The 18158-nt window shown below is 41.3% G+C and overlaps 1 protein-coding gene across 3 annotated transcripts in view; it reads left to right on the top strand.

The window, feature by feature from the left end:
- The window catches only part of PLXNA1 (plexin A1), a 288333-nt gene that overhangs the window by 43804 nt on the left and 226371 nt on the right, over positions 1-18158 (top strand). For all 3 annotated transcript variants that reach the window (XM_075831799.1, XM_075831801.1, XM_075831800.1), the window contains exon 3: positions 8937-9119. In XM_075831799.1, coding sequence (XP_075687914.1) covers positions 8937-9119 — 183 coding nt within the window. The remainder of the gene's footprint in view (positions 1-8936; positions 9120-18158) is intronic.

Consider the following 18158-nt stretch of genomic DNA (forward strand, 5'->3'; position numbering starts at 1 on the left):
TGACTAGCACGTTTTGTATGCAAATAATGAATTTGAATATACTTCGCAGGCTGCATGTTGACTTAGTGGAAAGCATAATGCAGTCATTGGAGAGGTCCTTGTGCGGACTTGTAGTGGATATGTGGGGGGAATTTAAACCAGACGGCAGGACCGTGCCTGAGAAATGTCCAAACAGATCCTTGTGTCTGCACGAGCGCCTGAGGGGAGGTGACGCTTCCTGTGACGGCGCTCCGTCCCTTTGTTTTTGTTCTGCTATGTTATTCTATGCAGGATTTTACATTACGGCAACTCACACAGGCCCCAATAATGATACACTAGGGGCGCAATTGTGGCCCATAAACAGTCTCTGGAAGTGGCAGTCAGGGGCTGGAAAATACATATGCCACCCATCTTTGCTTCCCCCTCCATCTCTTTTTTTTTTTTTGCTCTGAAATCTCCTCTCATCCATTTCCCAGAGAAGGGTCACATGACCTGACTCCCTGCCACGGCCATTCCTAGGCTATTTATTGGCTGTGATGATGCCCACTCGATAGGACATGATCGGACATGACGGATCTATACCATACTCTGACGGAAATCTGCCTTGGTGACCATTTCTAGGGGTTGTCCATAATTAGATGGGTTTGGTTTTTTCTCTCTCCAGAAACAGCGCCACTCTTGACCACAGGCTTTGTATGGTATTGCAACTTATTCAAGCCAGTGGGGATGAGTTGCAGTACCAGATACAACCCATTAACAAGAGTGGCTCCGTTTTGGGGAAGAAAAGACCCATTTTTCTAAACCTGGACAGCCCCTTTAAGGCTGTGGATACACAGTTGTGTCTCTTAATTTATATGTGTAGATAGTGGCAGATTAGGAATTTAAGGCTGGGTTCACATGGTGCATTTTTCTTGTGTTTCTAGCATGCAGTTTTTTTGTTTTGGTAGATAAATTCCCATGTCTCTAAAAAGGAGTTCCTCAACCAAAACACAAGAAAACGCACCATGTTAACTCTAGCCATTCAGTGATTCTTGTGAAAGGGGTGTGGCTGTGACTACTCATTTTCTTGGAAAGTTCAAATGTAACAACTGTTACTTTCAAATTGTATCGAGGCAGTGAACAACTACCTTGCACCCCTTTCGGCAGCCTCTTAGCCCCCTGCCTTCCCAAACCTCCGTGGCAAAGAATCAGTATAAATGTTTAGCTGGAGAATCCCTAACGAGGCGGTTTGATTTTAATGAGCTAATTGTCAGTGTAATTATTTATTGACGGCGAGGAAGCGCTCGCTGCTGTGGAGGTTTTTCGCTGGTGTGCAGCTGTATTTGTCATTTCCCAGAGAGTTTGTTGAGACAAAGCAGGAACGTAGTAAACAGCAGCAGCGCTCTTTTTATTACATATGCAGGAACCAGAGAGCGAGAAAGAAATGTAAAGACACAAATTGAGCTGATGCACAATCTCTCCGGGTAATACGAGGTGAGGCACGTGGGCAAATGCAATGCAACGGCCCTGATCTATGTGGATTTGCTGCTGGTACATTAAAGATATTCGGCTCGTCAGTCCAATAGCTGAATCGGTATTAAAACTGACAACATTTTTTCTAATTAAATTATTTCAGAGCAGTTGTCACCGGTCCTCATTCAAGATATACCAAATGCATTGCCCAATAGGGGGCGACAGTGAAAACAGATTCCATTGACGTTGTTTTTGTTGGCAAATCCCATCGCTCACCACAGCCCAATGTATATGGGGTGCCAAGGTAGAAAGAGGATTAACCATGTTGGATTTTTTATTTTTTTCCTCCATTGGTTCGCTCTAATTTTCCCCTTTGGAAGAGAAGCATTAACGGTTTCCGGCAGCCATTCACCCCTCCTACTGATTTTGCCCACCTGAATTTACTTAGTAATTCGGGGTCGGCAGTGATCATTTTTTGCATAATTTTTTTTTAAACTTTAAGCTGGCCATACAGGGGTTTCGGAGGGTCACTTTCTGAACAATGTTCGTTGTAAAGGTCGTCTTGGATGCAATAAGTTAAAATAACAAAAAAACGCTGATTGATCTCTGCTTTGATCTTGATCTGTGGCTTGGTCTGGGCTTTTAGTGATTGGATGCAGATCTGTCGTTCGGAATGAGACACTTTTGAAGGACTGGACCCAAAAAAATCCAACATGGCCGGTCAACTTTCCCACACGTTTCTATCTTCTGTCAGCGTCTGTCCTGCTCGTTCGTGTCACAAAAAGTTGCTGTCCGTTGGTAGAAAATGGTCTAAATCTCTATTTTTGGCTGTCGAAAATCTCCAGTGTATGGTGGTTCACTTTAGTCCTGATAGTTAATGAAAGGTTGTCACAGTCCCACCCTTTATTAATTTATAAAATATTTTTTATACTTGAAAAAGATCTCTCAATGCTGATCCATTTTAAAGCATCTTTTTTAAGGCCCCATGCACACGACCGTGGTTTTCAGGGATCAGGTAATTATGGATGAGATTGCGCACCCATTCATTTCTATAGGCCACGGACAAATTATATATATATATATATATATATATATATATATATATATATATATATATATATATAATCACACATACACACACATACACACACACACACACACACACACACACGTCACTTGGTGGGACCCCCAGTGATCAGCTGTGATCTGTGGGGAAACCTGGCAGCAAGTGCTCAATTTCCCTGCAGCACCACCACAGGAGAGACTAATCATTACAGTGTCCATATCAATGTGTTGTCTGTGTAATACAGGACAGGACAGGTCCTCCAGAGCGAGAGACGATCTATGTAACCGCTCCGCACTCTAGCCAAGAGATGAGGATCCTAAATCAGAATTCGGTTTTCTAAACCGGACAAACCCTTTAACAAAGTGTGCATCAAAACAGAAAATGGGCGAAATTAGAGATTAGTAATATTTTATTTGTGGACTCATGCGAATGAGTGTCTCCATGTGCGCTCCTATTTTTTTTCTTGTGTATGTCTGTTGTCTTTTTCGTTTTTATTTGTAGTTAGTACTTTGAACTTTGATGTTAACCCTTTGGCATTGCCCAATTTCTTCGCTCCCCTGCCGCATAGTCACATTCCTTAAAACCCTTTGAACTGCCAGTCAGGGGGCCGATGGGAGCTGTGGTTGTTGTGGCAACATCTATCATCCCTTGGTGGCAGTGATATAAAGTGATTTCACGGATCACCGCACCTCCCAGCTCCAAACTCCATTCCTGCCATCCTCTTTTAACGCCGACTGGATGAGCTTGTGTCGCTCGGAGGCTCTTCTGGAGCAGGAACACTGCAGAATATTAACTCATATCTGAGTGGAACTGCAGAGTTTTGGAGGAGCGATGAGGTGTGCGAGGGCCGTGACAACGTGAGCCTTGCTCTAGCCATATGTGGAACATGAAGTCCTGGGAGATGAACTTTTGTGCCATGTGTAGTATCAAGTCACTTCATAAGAATCCATGAAACCAAATGCAAAATTGGTTCCAAGTTGCACCTACGTCTTCATTCGGGGGGCGAGACACTGGCTCCTCTGCCAATAAGGCTATGTTCACACGGTGGAATCTGCCACAAAATTCCATCTCCCATTCATCAATCGGAGACGGACGCTACTTTTTCCCGCTAGTTAATCTTTTTAAGCTAGCGGACAAAAGAAGCGTTCCGCCCTAAGCTTTCTCTGAAGAGAGTGGGAGTAGGAATCGTCCAGCTGATGGCAGGAATAATTTTGCGGCGGATCCCGCCAAGCAAAATCCCCCGTTGAACATAGCCATAGAATACACCAGTATTCTATATGGCAGATGATGTTGTATAGTTACAGATTACTTGCCATTTATAGTACTGCCTAAGTGACAGAAGACTACCCTAGGACACCAGGGCCCGAGTGCAACTATGACGTCTGCACCCCTATATGACCCTGGACCACATCTTCCTTGTATGGACAACTGGGTTTTGTCTTTTTCCTGTTTACTTAATGATGTAATGATGATGTCATTGATTACAGTAAACCCATTGGGGGGGATTTTAATGTAGCGCTCAAATTGACTCCACATAGATTGTCACCATACGTCAAGCTTATATTTATCTCCATTTACCCATGGTTGTGTTCTAGTCTGACCCTTTTAGCCTTTGCCCGCACACCCGTCACGTCAGTGTTGATATATGAAGCGGTGTCTAGTGACGGCATCTACCACCACCTCTCCTACCCGCGTCCCAGTATTCATAGTCACAGAGCACTTAATGGCAAGATGGATCTATGGATAGGTGCCAGGCATAGTGTAGTAATCCTTTCCCTCCTCCCTGTCTGCAATGCCAGCACATCATGAAAAGAAAGGTATCTGTCCCATTGCTGTAACGCATCACGTTCCCTTAAAGGGACACTCCAAGCTTCATGGATGACAAATCCACTTTAATTTAAAAAAAAAAAAAATCTAAATTCAGTTAGGTTTTTCTGATGGCAGTGCAGTACGCCACTATTTGGGGGGGGGGGCACTTTTCATTCTACGCTTTCTGTTTTAAAGAACTGTCACAATTACGCAGTTGGAAAGATCGGGGTCTGTGGACAGCGGAGTGCCCCCTCATGGGCATTGTAATAGCTTCCACAAGTATTTGATAACTACGTTGGCAATCAAGATCACTTGTCAACTGCAGAAGAGAATGTTAAGAATTGACGGAAGGGGACGACTTAGGGTCTTGTCTCTGCAGGATATATAGACATGAATATTAATTATAGGGTGACATGCTCGTTACTCTTTTGCCACGGCGATGATTTACAGTACTGCATTGCATCGATCTGGAAGTTGAGCAAATGGCGTTACAAGGGACAATGCCGTCCCTATCGGCAGGCAAGGTTGACATTTCTCCCTCTGGCCAATGTGCTTCATTATCAGCACTTTTGCTGTGTGCATAGCTACAAGTTCTAACCTCGCTGCTGAGAGGATAATATGGCAGCGCTAAATATTATTTATCTGCACTTTTACAAGCTGCGTCATTTGCTGTCCCTCTGCAGAAAGCCAAGTTTCCCCTCCGCTCCCCCCGCCCTGGTTGCACCTGCCTGATAGCCCTTTGTATCATGCAGAAAAATAGTCTGGGAACAAGTAGGCCCGCGCAACCTGGCACGCTGCTGCAGCAACCACAGTAAATATTCACCAGGCCGGCACGTAGAGCAGCTGGGCAGAGTTGGACTGGCTCATCCTGTGAAATAAAGCGGCAGTGAATCCAGATTGATTTAATCCTTTATAAATTGGTTCCCCCCCTCCTTCTATAATAAGTTTATCGGGGTGACTTTAAATGGTTAACAATTTTGGCAATGTGCAATGATGTTAATGAGAAACAATTATTTATATAGGGGGGCACATCCCCACGCTAAGGCAAGTTGAATCACAAGTCGTGTATAAGACCCCTTTTCTCACTAGACCCTCTAAACAAATAAACCTCAGACCCTCTAAATACAGGCCCCCTAAGCAAATGCAGGCCCCCTAAGCAAATGCAGGCCCCCTAAACAAATGCAGGCCCCCTAAACAAATGCAGACCCCCTAAGCAAATGCAGGCCCCCTAAACGAATGCAGACCCCAGACCAGGCCCCCTAAACGAATGCAGACCCCAGACCAGGCCCCCTGAACGACTGCAGACCCCCAGACCAGGCCCCCTAAACGAATGCAGACCAGAGACCAGGCCCCCTGAACGACTGCAGACCCCCAGACCAGGCCCCCTGAACGACTGCAGACCCCCAGACCAGGCCCCCTGAACGACTGCAGACCCCCAGACCAGGCCCCCTAAACGAATGCAGGCCCCCTGAACGACTGCAGACCCCCAGACCAGGCCCCCTGAACGAATGCAGACCCCCAGACCAGGCCCCCTGAACGAATGCAGACCCCCAGACCAGGCCCCCTGAACGAATGCAGACCCCCAGACCAGGCCCCCTGAACGAATGCAGACCCCAGACCAGGCCCCTAAACATAGACCTCCTAAACTAATAAAGGCCCCAGACCTCTGCATAAAATGTCCTGACACCCGGGAGTAACGAGGAACTAGAAGAGGTAAGTATTTAGTCCGGACCCGGCGCCAAGGGGGTCTCCCCCTTTTCCGAGAGCCATAGACCTGAGGTTTGGCAAATATGATGTTGCCGTTCAGGGCTGTAGGACAGCTTTGTGACATTGGTGTGAGAACTGTAATTTTCCATTCATCACTTGGACCATTTTTCAGTTGTCATATTTAGATTCTACACTTTTCAGTTTTAACCTTGACACCTGCCATCTGCCCTTTCCCCACTGACACTCCCCACGACTAGAACGCCTCAGTGCCTCCTTTTATCACAGGAATATATTGTTTAAAAAGAAAAAAAAATCCAACTCGTGATTGGCGCGTCTTTGTTGGGTCCTAATTCCTGTTCGGAGCAGTGCTTTTGAACTTTGGAGCAGGTGTTAAACCGAGCGTAGATGCGTAAGTTAACCCCTGATGTGATAAAGCTTTTTTTTTTTTGCTATTATTGCCAGTCCATACAGGGACAGATTTAGCTAAACTGCATAAAACTAGACCAGACAGGCGCAAACTGTGACCAATTTATCACAATGGTGTATGCTCTATAATTTGGCGCAATTCATGTTAGACGCTGTTTTCTTATGCCACCTTATACTTTGCACCAATATTTAGTGACCGAAAATGGCGCAGCATGACTCAAATATGGCATATTTTACGACGACTCCTAGCCCCGTTTTTACATTTTTGTTGACCGTTTTAAAAATGGTCTCCTTACACAGTATGTTAAACCTATAATAAATTTGACGCGCACACGTGCACCACTTTCTTGGCTTAGAAAATCTCCCCAACATGCTCAAACTAACTTTTGTTATATACCATGCAGTAAGGCTGTGTTCACATCAGCGTTCCTTTCCACTGATGGGTTCCGTCGGAGGTTTCCGTCGAATTAATCCCTCAACGGAAAGGCAAACTGAAACCTTAGCTTCCGGTTCCCTCACCGTTGAACTCAATGGTGACGGAAACCTAGCTAATGGTTTCCGGTTGTGACATGGCTCCGTCGTTTTGACGGCATCAATAGTGCAGTCGATTCCGTCAAAAACGATGGAACCCTGTCACAACTGTGATAAACGGAAACCATTAGCTAGGTTTCAGTCACCATTGAGTTCAATGGTGAGGGAACCGGAAGCTGTTTGCCTTTTCGTTGAGGGGTTAACCCGAAGGAAACCTCAGACGGAACCCCTCAGCGGAAAAGAACGCTGATGTGAACAGGCCCTTATTCATGCCTCGAAGCAGATCTTGGGATCTACAGGATCATGCCTCATTCCTGATAATTGTGGAAGGAAGGAATCAGAATCTTTAAGTTATGGAAACATTATAGCTGTGAGTGTGCATTCACGAATGGCATCGGTAGTCTGCCGCACGGCAAAACCATGCTAGTTTTACAGCGAATTAAAATGATCTTGTGATGCCGTTTTTGCTCGTGTGGCTTGTACAGTTTCCGCCTGTAGAAGCCGTGTGACATCCTTGCGATTTGTACTGTTGGCGTTTTATTATTATCTAGAACTTTCTGTATTAGTCCTATTGGCCAAAATGTCTATAGGGGAGACTTTGCAAACCTAATGCAAGGGAAAAGTGGACATGTTGCCCATAGCAACCAATCGGGTCACTGGTTTCATTTTCCTAACGGATTCTGATTGGTTGCTATGGAGCGACTCTACCCACTTCACTTGCACTAGTCTTTATACATTTGGTCTGTGGTCAACTTTGAAGGCGTATTTTCGATCTAAAGAGCCGATCTGGTGGAGCACTGTTCCGCTGTCTGTGCTTTTCCTATACAAGTAGAACAGGGTGTAATGTTGCCCATAGCAACCAATAATCTCTCAGCTTTCACTTCTCTCACTGCTGTGGAAAACTGAAAGCTGCATTGTGATTGGTTGCCATGCACAACAAGGCCATTTTTTTTTTTTTTCATAAATGAGGCCTATTCGTTTAACTTTATTTATAAAAAAAAACAAAAAGCCCCTTTAAATGTTGATGGGGGGCTGCCATCTTTGCTCATGACAGGAAAGCTGTGCTGTAAATTAGTGGTCACTTACAAAGTCATTAATTGAGCTGCTTTCTTACCGTTTTTACCTCATTATATTCCTCTGCCACGGAGAAATGGGCAAATGCATATTTAGAAGGGAAATTACTATTTTATTACGAACCCCGGGTTTCTTATCTGTAAGCCAATTTCAGAACTCTGCAGGGAGCCATTGTGGTACTAAAATGGCTGATATAATTATTAGTTTACAGACAGATCACTAACTGGGTTAATTCTGTTGGAAATTTTACATCGTCAGCTACATATACTGAACGCTTTTCTGGTTAGCGGTTTATTCCAAGTTTAGTGAATTTAAATCTGTTGGGCCAAATAACAAACTCGGCTTTGCTACATGTGCATCATTTTTCATGGACTATCCATGGAAGAATTGACAAATTGTCAACCTTGACGTATTGGAAATCGAACTCTTCTCTACGAAGTATGTCACATGACCCTGGCCGTATTTTCAGTACCCTTTAACCGCACGTAACCTATTTGGGATAATTTTCTGCGAAAACTTTATTAGGGCAGGTCTTCTGTGTCCATATTTAAAGGAAGAGGTTTCCATTTTTTCCCCTGTGGAATGAGCCACAGCTGAGAGTTTGTTACAATTGCGTTCAGTCTAGACCATCCTCTGTGAGCTATATACATAGTCAGCGTAAATCTGTACTGACCGTTTGCTACAATGTGTCAGTGCAGGCAAAATGCATCGGTCTGGAGGATTGTCTAGACTGTAACAAAGCCCCCAGCTGTGAGAAGTACAGGGTTTTCAGCCGCTGATTGTAAACGTGAACACTTCCATTCACTGAAGGCAATCGGAGATCTTGACATATGTTATAAGAATGCAGAACATTTGTTTAACTAATTTTTTTTATTTTTATTTTTCCTTGTAGCCCCTGCAGATAGACGACAATTTCTGCGGTCAGGATTTTAATCAGCCTCTTGGAGGGACCGTCACCATTGAAGGGACGCCGCTTTTCGTCGATAAGGAGGATGGTATGACGTCCGTGGCGGCTTATGACTATCGAGGGCACACCGTGGTCTTTGCCGGTACACGCAGCGGCAGGATGAAGAAGGTAAGCGTGCCGGTATACGCTGTATATATTGTGACTCAGCGTGTTGCCGTATGACACAAGGACGCGCTCCTGAAATGGATCGCGTGTTGGCAGCTGTTCGCCGCCGCTGAGATTCTTTTCCATCGTTTGCTTGAAAACACGGATTTGCATTATTGTAACCGTTCAGCTTTATGCAAAATGATTTTACTTTGGTCTTGTTTGAGGCCATTTAAGGTCTTTGGAGGTATCGTGTTCGCTTAAATTCCCAGTGTATGGGTATTGTCGAGTTTTGTGTGGATGTTTATGAGAACTAATTATATGATTGAGGCACAAGGCATTGTAGGCCTCATATGCCAAACCTGGCCTGGTTACTCATAGCAACCAATAACGTCCACTTTTCCACTGTAGGCCTCGTATGCCAAACCTGGCCTGGTTACTCATAGCAACCAATAACGTTCACTTTTCCACTGTAGGCCTCGTATGTCGAAACTGGCCTGGTTACTCATAGCGACCAATAACGTTCATTTTTCGTTTCCTGGATGGGTTGAAATGAAGTTTAGAGCTTCCATGTGCCCTAAAGTCGGAAGCATTATAAGGCTGAGTTCACACCTGGCGAATTTATGTCAAATGTTATCCTTCGCAATGCAAAGATTGAGATCTACGTCCAATCCATAACGAAATCGGCGACTGGTTTTAAACGGATATCGACGTATGAACAGACATCGGTCTCGCACATGGATGTCCATGTTTCTGGTGGTTCTCCGCATATATAGTAGTTGTCATGGGGCCTTGGAGTCCTATGTCACTCATCCGAAGGACACTGTAGTCAGAATGAAACGGCTGATAGCAGAGAACAATAGAAGACAACAATAGAGGTAAACATCACATGCGCGTTGTTCCTAGGCCGCCCTTTATAGGATCTAACGCTGCCGCTGACGGTCACAACTATCAGACGCCTTTGAATAAATCATAGAAAATTGCCTTTTTAGTATTCACGCTTAAAAGAAAAGGAACCAAACTGTTGATTTTTGAGGTGAGCGGCACCGAGAGTTTCCACTAATCAGATCTGGGATGTGCCGGAAAGCCGAGGCGCCTGTCACATCTCATTCTTTCTATGACAGGTGTGGGCTCACGAGAACAATGCGTTTATCAGACTGATAAGTGGGGGGGGGGGGGAATAGTAAAATTCTGACTCTTCCCCCCCCCCCCCCTCCTTTGTTCTCAACGCCCAAATATACTGTCACGTTTCTGCTTTAATTGTGCCGCTGCCTGTGGCGTGTTTTATGCACAGATCCTGGAATTTTGTTTTTGCTTGATTGGTTTTATACCGATAATATGAAGATTTGCAAAATGAACACCTTCCAGTAATGCTAAAATAGTGAGGGGGGGGACTCTACGTCTATAGGAAACGTTCATATCAGTTCGGTGGGAGAAGCCATTGTGGTGAACATCGGTGTAGAGAGAGTCCAATAATGGGATGTTCAACTTGCCGTCTATCTTCCCTTCATTTTTTTGTACAGGTGAATGTGATCTAATGTTCCCTGTTATCAGCCATCTCAGGCTTGGCTACTTAGAGTGGGATATTTGATAGGAAATTCGGAAAAATGTCTCCCCCTATGATCATTTCTATACCGTGCACATAAGCGAACGGTTTCTGAACGTTTATCTAAGTGGGAATTATATCATCTGCTTTCCTTATAAGATTTTATTTTATAAACGGAAGACTTTAGGATAAGTTTAAAAAAAAAAAAAAAAAAAGTAAATGAGTATTTTATAGCTGCTACAGGGTTCAATGAAATTGTCAAGTTGTGTACTGCAAAAAAAAAAATTCTTTGAAATTGCATAAATGTGAGGGATTTTTTAAATTCTATTGTGTTTGTATTACAATATATTACGGCTCAGTGAGATATTCTTGGTCTCTTTTGGTGTCTGAAAGAGGACCTGTCAGTAGGTCACGTAAGTTGAACTGATTTACAGAGCTGAATAGCGCTGTCGCCCTGATTCCAGCGCTGTTTTTCTTTTTTTCCTGGACCCTCCCGTTCCAGAGATATGGCCCAGTGTTGTTTGCTCCCTCCATGCTAATTTGCTGTAGTTAGCCAACAAGGCGTGAACTACCCTGAAGCTGCCTGGCGCTGATTGGTCAGCATCAGAGGCATGGAAACTAGCTCCACCTTGTTGGCCAACTACAGCAAATTAGCATAGAGGGAGCCAACACAACAGAGGGCCATATCTCTGGAATGGGAGGGTCCAGGAAAAAAAGAAAAACCGCGCTGGAATTGGGAAGACCGCGCTATTCAGGTCAGTAAATCAGTTTGACTTATATGACCTACTGACGGGTCCTTTTTTTAACACCGTATGGCATGTGGTGCTACTGTTTTCTGGATAGAAAATAATTGACCACTGATATTATCAACTCGAGTCAAGAGCATGACCCCCTGTCCCTTGTAGTATTTTCATAGCCGTATATGTCATAACTAACACGTCATCAGTCTTATGTCAATCTAGGCATCGTATATTTGGGTGGTTTCTGACTTTTCACTTGGTGGGTAACTCAGGGTCTCGTTTCTGTTTCGGGGTCTAAATGATCTGGCAGGCTATGGCGAGCTCAACATTGTATATATAAAAGGTTGAGTGGTTTTCTTTAATTTTTCTTTGTGAGCCCTTCAAGGATTTTTCATGAAATCTTCCCTTTTTAATGATGACCTGGGCATATTGTTTGCATCTGGTTGGCGTCTTTCACTCTGTATCTGTGCGGAACGTGTTAAGGCGTCTTGCAGTGGGCCACGAGTGGGATTGTGGCGTGCTCGGCACATGTCGCCAGGAAGCCTCTGCATAGCAGGAAAGCAAAATCCCAATATAGATCTGGCATTTAACCCAGCGGAGAGGAGCCCCAGGAACGCGCGGTTGCAGATGGAAATGATTGTCCTCTCTTGCTCTGTACTTTGCTGGTTATAATTTTCATTATCTATCTATAGCAGAGCATTTTATTTTCATAGATCACAAGCTTGGCAGTGGCATACATTTTTTTATTATTTTTTTCACTTTTTTTATTTTATTTTTTTTCCCCAAAAATGTTTTAACTTTTTTTTTTTTTGTGTGTATAATTGGACATTTTAACTGCATGGCTGGTTATTAAACCAGAGATGCATGGTTTCTGCAAACATGTATACTTGGCGTGTAGGCGTTTTATTTGTTTCATCGACTGAGTATAAATGGTCTGCGTGTATAATTTGTGTATTATAGGAGACATTTTGAAGTAGGTTCTGATGGGTTGGGGGGGGGGCATTGGGTAGGATCGATACCTGATCTAAAGTGACAAACAGGCTCTCGAATTCCAGCTATTGAGCTCTAAATAGCAGGTTTGTAATAGGTCTTTAGTGTATCCGAGCTGTGGGGAATGATGGAGGGAGGGGGATGACGGGAGATCAATGCAGAAAGTGAGGCAGAGACTGATACTTTCAATTATGAATCCGAGAAATTTGATGATTGTTTTGGTATTGTCTTTCCTGGCTCTAGTACTATATTATTTTTCATGATGCTGCAATGGATTTCAGGAGAGGCCTCCGGTTACTAAGCCTTGTGTGCCCGGCATTTATAGACATTGGCTTATAGCCCATAATTACAGGTGAAATGTTTTTCTGTTTTTTTTTTTTTATTGTATTATTTCAATGTCATAACTGTTAGGTGTGGATAAACTGAGATTAATATCTTGGCAGGAATAAGAGGGGCAAACTTATAACTGGGGATTCGGACACCTTCATTACATTTTTGTCCAAAGTGGACAGTGTAATATTCTTGTACATAGGGGCATTATTATAGTAGTTATATTCTTGTATATAGAGGCAGTATTATAGTAGTTATATTCTTGTATATAGGGGGCAGTATTATAGTAGTTATATTCTTGTATATAGAGGCAGTATTATAGTAGTTATATTCTTGTATATAGGGGGCAGTATTATAGTAGTTATATTCTTGTATATAGGAGCAGTATTATATATAGTATTTATATTCTTGTATATAGAGGCAGTATTATAGTAGTTATATTCTTGTATATAGGAGCAGTATTATAGTAGTTATATTCTTGTATATAGGATGTAGTATTATAGTAGTTATATTCTTGTATATAGGGGCAGTATTATAGTAGTTATATTCTTGTATATAGGATGTAGTATTATAGTAGTTATATTCTTGTATATAGGAGCAGTATTATAGTAGTTATATTCTTGTATATAGGGGGCAGTATCATAGTAGTTATATTCTTGTATATAGGAGGCAGTATTATAGTAGTTATATTCTTGTATATAAGAGCAGTATTATAGTAGTTATATTCTTGTATATAGGGGGCAGTATCATAGTAGTTATATTCTTGTATATAGGAGGCAGTATTATAGTAGATATATTCTTGTATATAAGAGCAGTATTATAGTAGATATATTCTTGTATATAGGGGCAGTATTATAGTAGTTATATTCTTGTATATAGGGCGCAGTATTATAGTAGTTATATTCTTGTATATAGGGGCAGTATTATAGTAGTTATATTCTTGTATATAGGAGTAGTATTATAGTAGTTATATTCTTGTATGTTGGGGGCAGTATTATAGTAGTTATATTCTTGTATATAGGGGACAGTATTATAGTAGTTATACTCTTGTATATAGGGGCAGAATTATAGTAGTTATATTCTTGTATATAGGTGACAGTATTATAGTAGTTATATTCTTGTATATAGGGCGCAGTATTATAGTAGTTATATTCTTGTATACAGGAGCAGTATTATAGTAGTTATATTCTTGTATATAGGGGACAGTATTATAGTAGTTATATTCTTGTATATAGGGAGCAGTATTATAGTAGTTATATTCTTGTATATAGGAGCAGTATTATAGTAGTTATATTTTTGTATATAGCGGGCAGTATTAAAGTAGTTATATTCTTGTATATAGGAGCAGTATTATAGTAGTTATATTCTTGTATATAGGGGCAGTATTATAGTAGTTATATTGTATATAGGAGCAGTATTATAGTAGTTATATTCTTGTACATAGGAGCAGTATTATAGTAGTTATATTCTTGTATATAGGGGCAGTATTATAGTAGTTATATTCTTGTATATAGGGACAGTATTATAGTAGTTATATTCTTGTATATAGGGGGCAGTGTTATAGTAGTTATAGTCTTGTATATAGGGGCAGTATTATAGTAGTTATATTCTTGTATATAGGAGCAGTATTATAGTAGTTATATTCTTGTATATAGGAGCAGTATTATAGTAGTTATATTCTTGTATATAGAGGCAGTATTATAGTAGTTATATTCTTGTATATAGGGAGCAGTATTATAGTAGTTATATTATTGTATATAGGGAGCAGTATTATAGTAGTTATATTCTTGTATATAGGAGCAGTATTATAGTAGTTATATTCTTGTATATAGAGGCAGTATTATAGTAGTTATATTCTTGTATATAGGGAGCAGTATTATAGTAGTTATATTATTGTATATAGGGAGCAGTATTATAGTAGTTATATTATTGTATATAGGGGCAGTATTATAATAGTTATATTCTTGTATATAGGAGGCAGTATTATAGTAGTTAAATTCTTGTATATAGAGGCAGTATTATAGTAGTTATATTCTTGTATATAGAGGCAGTATTATAGTAGTTATATTCTTGTATATAGGAGCAGTATTATAGTAGTTATGTTCTTGTATATAGGATCAGTATTATAGTAGTTATATTCTTGTATATAGGGGGCAGTATTATAGTAGTTATATTCTTGTATATAGGGGGCAGTATTATAGTAGTTATATTCTTGTATATAGGGGCAGTATTATAGTAGTTATATTCTTGTATATAGGGGGCAGTATTATAGTAGTTATATTCTTGTATATAGAGGCAGTATTATAGTAGTTATATTCTTGTATATAGGGGCAGTATTATAGTAGTTATATTCCTGTATATAGGATCAGTATTATAGTAGTTATATTCTTGTATATAGGAGCAGTATTATAGTAGTTATATTCTTGTATATAGGAGCAGTATTATAGTAGTTATATTCTTGTATATAGGGACAGTATTATAGTAGATATATTTTTGTATATAGGGGAAACTATTATAGTAGTTATATTCTTGTATATAGGGGGCAGTATTATAGTAGTTATATTCTTGTATATAGGAGCAGTATTATAGTAGTTATATTCTTGTATATAGGGACAGTATTATAGTAGATATATTTTTGTATATAGGGGAAACTATTATAGTAGTTATATTCTTGTATATAGGAGGCAGTATTCTAATAGTTATGTTATTGTACATGGATTTGTCCTCTTTAAGTGAGGTTTAAACCGTCCTATCTACCCTATTGGTCTTATCTGGTCACATTCTTCAGATTTTGTCACTTCCTCCTCAACTGGGACACCAGGTCCCTTTCTGTCTCCCGCATGCATTGGATAGTGGTAGCCATCTTCCATTTCAGCTGTTCTCCAGTATTGTGGGTGCTATGGCCCAGTATCAATAGAAGCTAAGGATCCAACTGTTTAACCTGTTTTTTTGTGATCTCTTTCAAAGCAGTGGGCCCAACACAGTCCGTGCTTGGCAAAACCACCCACATAAATGAATGTATTACCTCGGTGGGCTGATGGAATAATTTTCTGGAGTCTCCCTTGAAATCTTCATTCTCTCTTGAGTTTCTGCTCGTCTCCTTACACACTCATCCTCGACATGGAAAATACTCTACCCAGCCACTTCCTATCTCGGTCATGATGTAGAGTCTGTGCCGCCTTGGATGACATCCAGCATCTCCCATAGCTCTAGTGGAAGAGACACTTAATGCTGCATCATCAGTAATGTGATCGCCATGAGGCGGTTGTTGTAATCCCCCTCCGATCACTGACCTCCCATGAGGACAACCCAGGTGTTCACCGAAGGATGATAACTTGCACAGGCTGCTATGCCAGCAATGAGCTTTTTAATTTCAGACCGGAAACGGTTAAAACTCGGTGGTCTTTATGACCTCTTTTAACAAATTTACTATTACTGATTTAAAGGGGAACCCCAGTCTCGTACAAATAAAGTTTTTTTTTTAAAATATATTTTTATTGTGTACGCTTTGGAATATATTTTCTGCAGCAATTTGCCCTTGAATCGGATCTCCAAGGCCGAAAAAGCTCATAACGTAACGTGCTGTCACATTCTCAGTGTATCCTGGGCCAGGGATGTGCGCTCATCATGTACTTGTTTCAATTAACTTTATTTATACAATCCAAAGAACACATTGACACCGTCTGCTTGGCACCGAGGACATATAGGACCGTAATTATTACGGTAGCTAATATGAGTGATTGCAAGCTCTTCTGGTTAGAGATGGTGCTGATGATGGGACTATTGATGGACGTGCCCCCCCTCTCGTACGACTATTTGCAAAATGCCAAGGAAGGGCTGGGGTGGGTATAATGCTCACTTTATGCAGCGAACAAATGTCTGTTCACACGTTTCAGCAACTTGGGACATTAATCAATCACCGGGATCTGTCATGTTTCTTACTGGGGACTTGGAAAAACAACTGGAGAGGGGCCAGTGCGGTACTTCTATGGAAACGAGCAGCTGATCTCTTGTCCATGTTCTCTCTAGTCTACTATTTTATAGCCGAGGCCACAGGGGTTTGTTATAAAATATGTGACCCGGTGACCATACACAGTGGAGTCAGCCATTTTCTTTTGTTTACTTAGATTGGTCAGTATTCTCGCTGAGTCACGGGCCACCATTTGTCTCGTTTCTCAATGATCTGTTTGGTTCTTTGTGAAACTTTTAATGAGGTCCAAAATCTTCCTATCTTACTAAATGTGACCATCTATATGTCACCAGCATTCATATTCTAGATTACGAGTAGCTGTCTTCCTAAATTATGTGTTTGTGTTAAAATCAACATGACAGCAGCCATAAAGTGCAGGCCTAAATCAAATTTTTGGTTTGGTGGAACGTATTTCTATTTGTCAAAAAATCTGATTAATGCGGCAGTAATAAGCGGACAAAAGCGTGACGCGGTGCCACTCAGCCGCCTTGACTTTTCCATGCCATCTACTGACCATTCAGTCTGGGGCCTGAGCAATCTGAGACAGACTGGTTGCTAGGGACGATGCCTGGATTGACGCTGGGCTTGGCAGCACTCACACCATGCCTTTCTCCATCTCATCCTGCACTATTAATCATTCAACCTATCCCTGTAGTAGACTTTCTGGCGGCCATATTTGAGTTTTTAACTCCGCCTTAAAGAGGTTTTCCAGCCAATAAAAATTGATGGCCTGTCCTCCGTATAGGCCATCAATAGCTGATGGGTCAGGGTCCGACTCCCGGGACCCCCTGCCGATCAGCTATTTTGAAAGGCTTCGGTCCGAAATTTTTATTGGCTGGAAAACCGGTTTAATATTCGCTATAAATTTGTGATAACTTTTATAAAGAATTTCCAATGATTACAGGAATTTTAAAGCAGTTGTTGAAAAAAAAAAATAATAATTTTTTCGTACGGTTATTGCCCCCAGTTCACATAATCTCCTGTTAGATTTAGGTCATGAGACTCCTTTACGTCAAGCGCTGAAATTCTGTGCGGCCCTAACGCCTCAATGAAGGAAATAATCTAATGTCACTTGGTTCTGTAAAAATAAAAATGTGCGCTATAATTCTGCACTCAAATCCGAAGCGTGAAACTTGTTGTACATTGAGACTATAAAGATTCCTCCAGGGACGCCTTTCCCAGACTAAATACGCATTACATTATGTTTTTATTTTTTATATATTTTTTTTCTTCCTTTGCACTCAGCGGCAGAATTGATCACAGCTGAGAAGGCGGCACGGTTTGTTTTCTTTCTCCCTTCGTGGTCATTTTTTTTTCTTCTTTTTAATCCTTATTTTTTTGTTCCATCGATCTTATGACATACAACAGTTATAAAACATACTTTGCAATTTCTACTGCCGTTTTGCCCCCAATGTTTACACTGATGAGCAGCTCAATGTGGGCGTTACTTATGTGTGATTGACAGTTCTGCTTATCTGTGACTACAG

Source organism: Rhinoderma darwinii, chromosome 7 (genome assembly GCF_050947455.1).
Source record: "Rhinoderma darwinii isolate aRhiDar2 chromosome 7, aRhiDar2.hap1, whole genome shotgun sequence".
Lineage (NCBI taxonomy): Eukaryota > Metazoa > Chordata > Amphibia > Anura > Rhinodermatidae > Rhinoderma > Rhinoderma darwinii.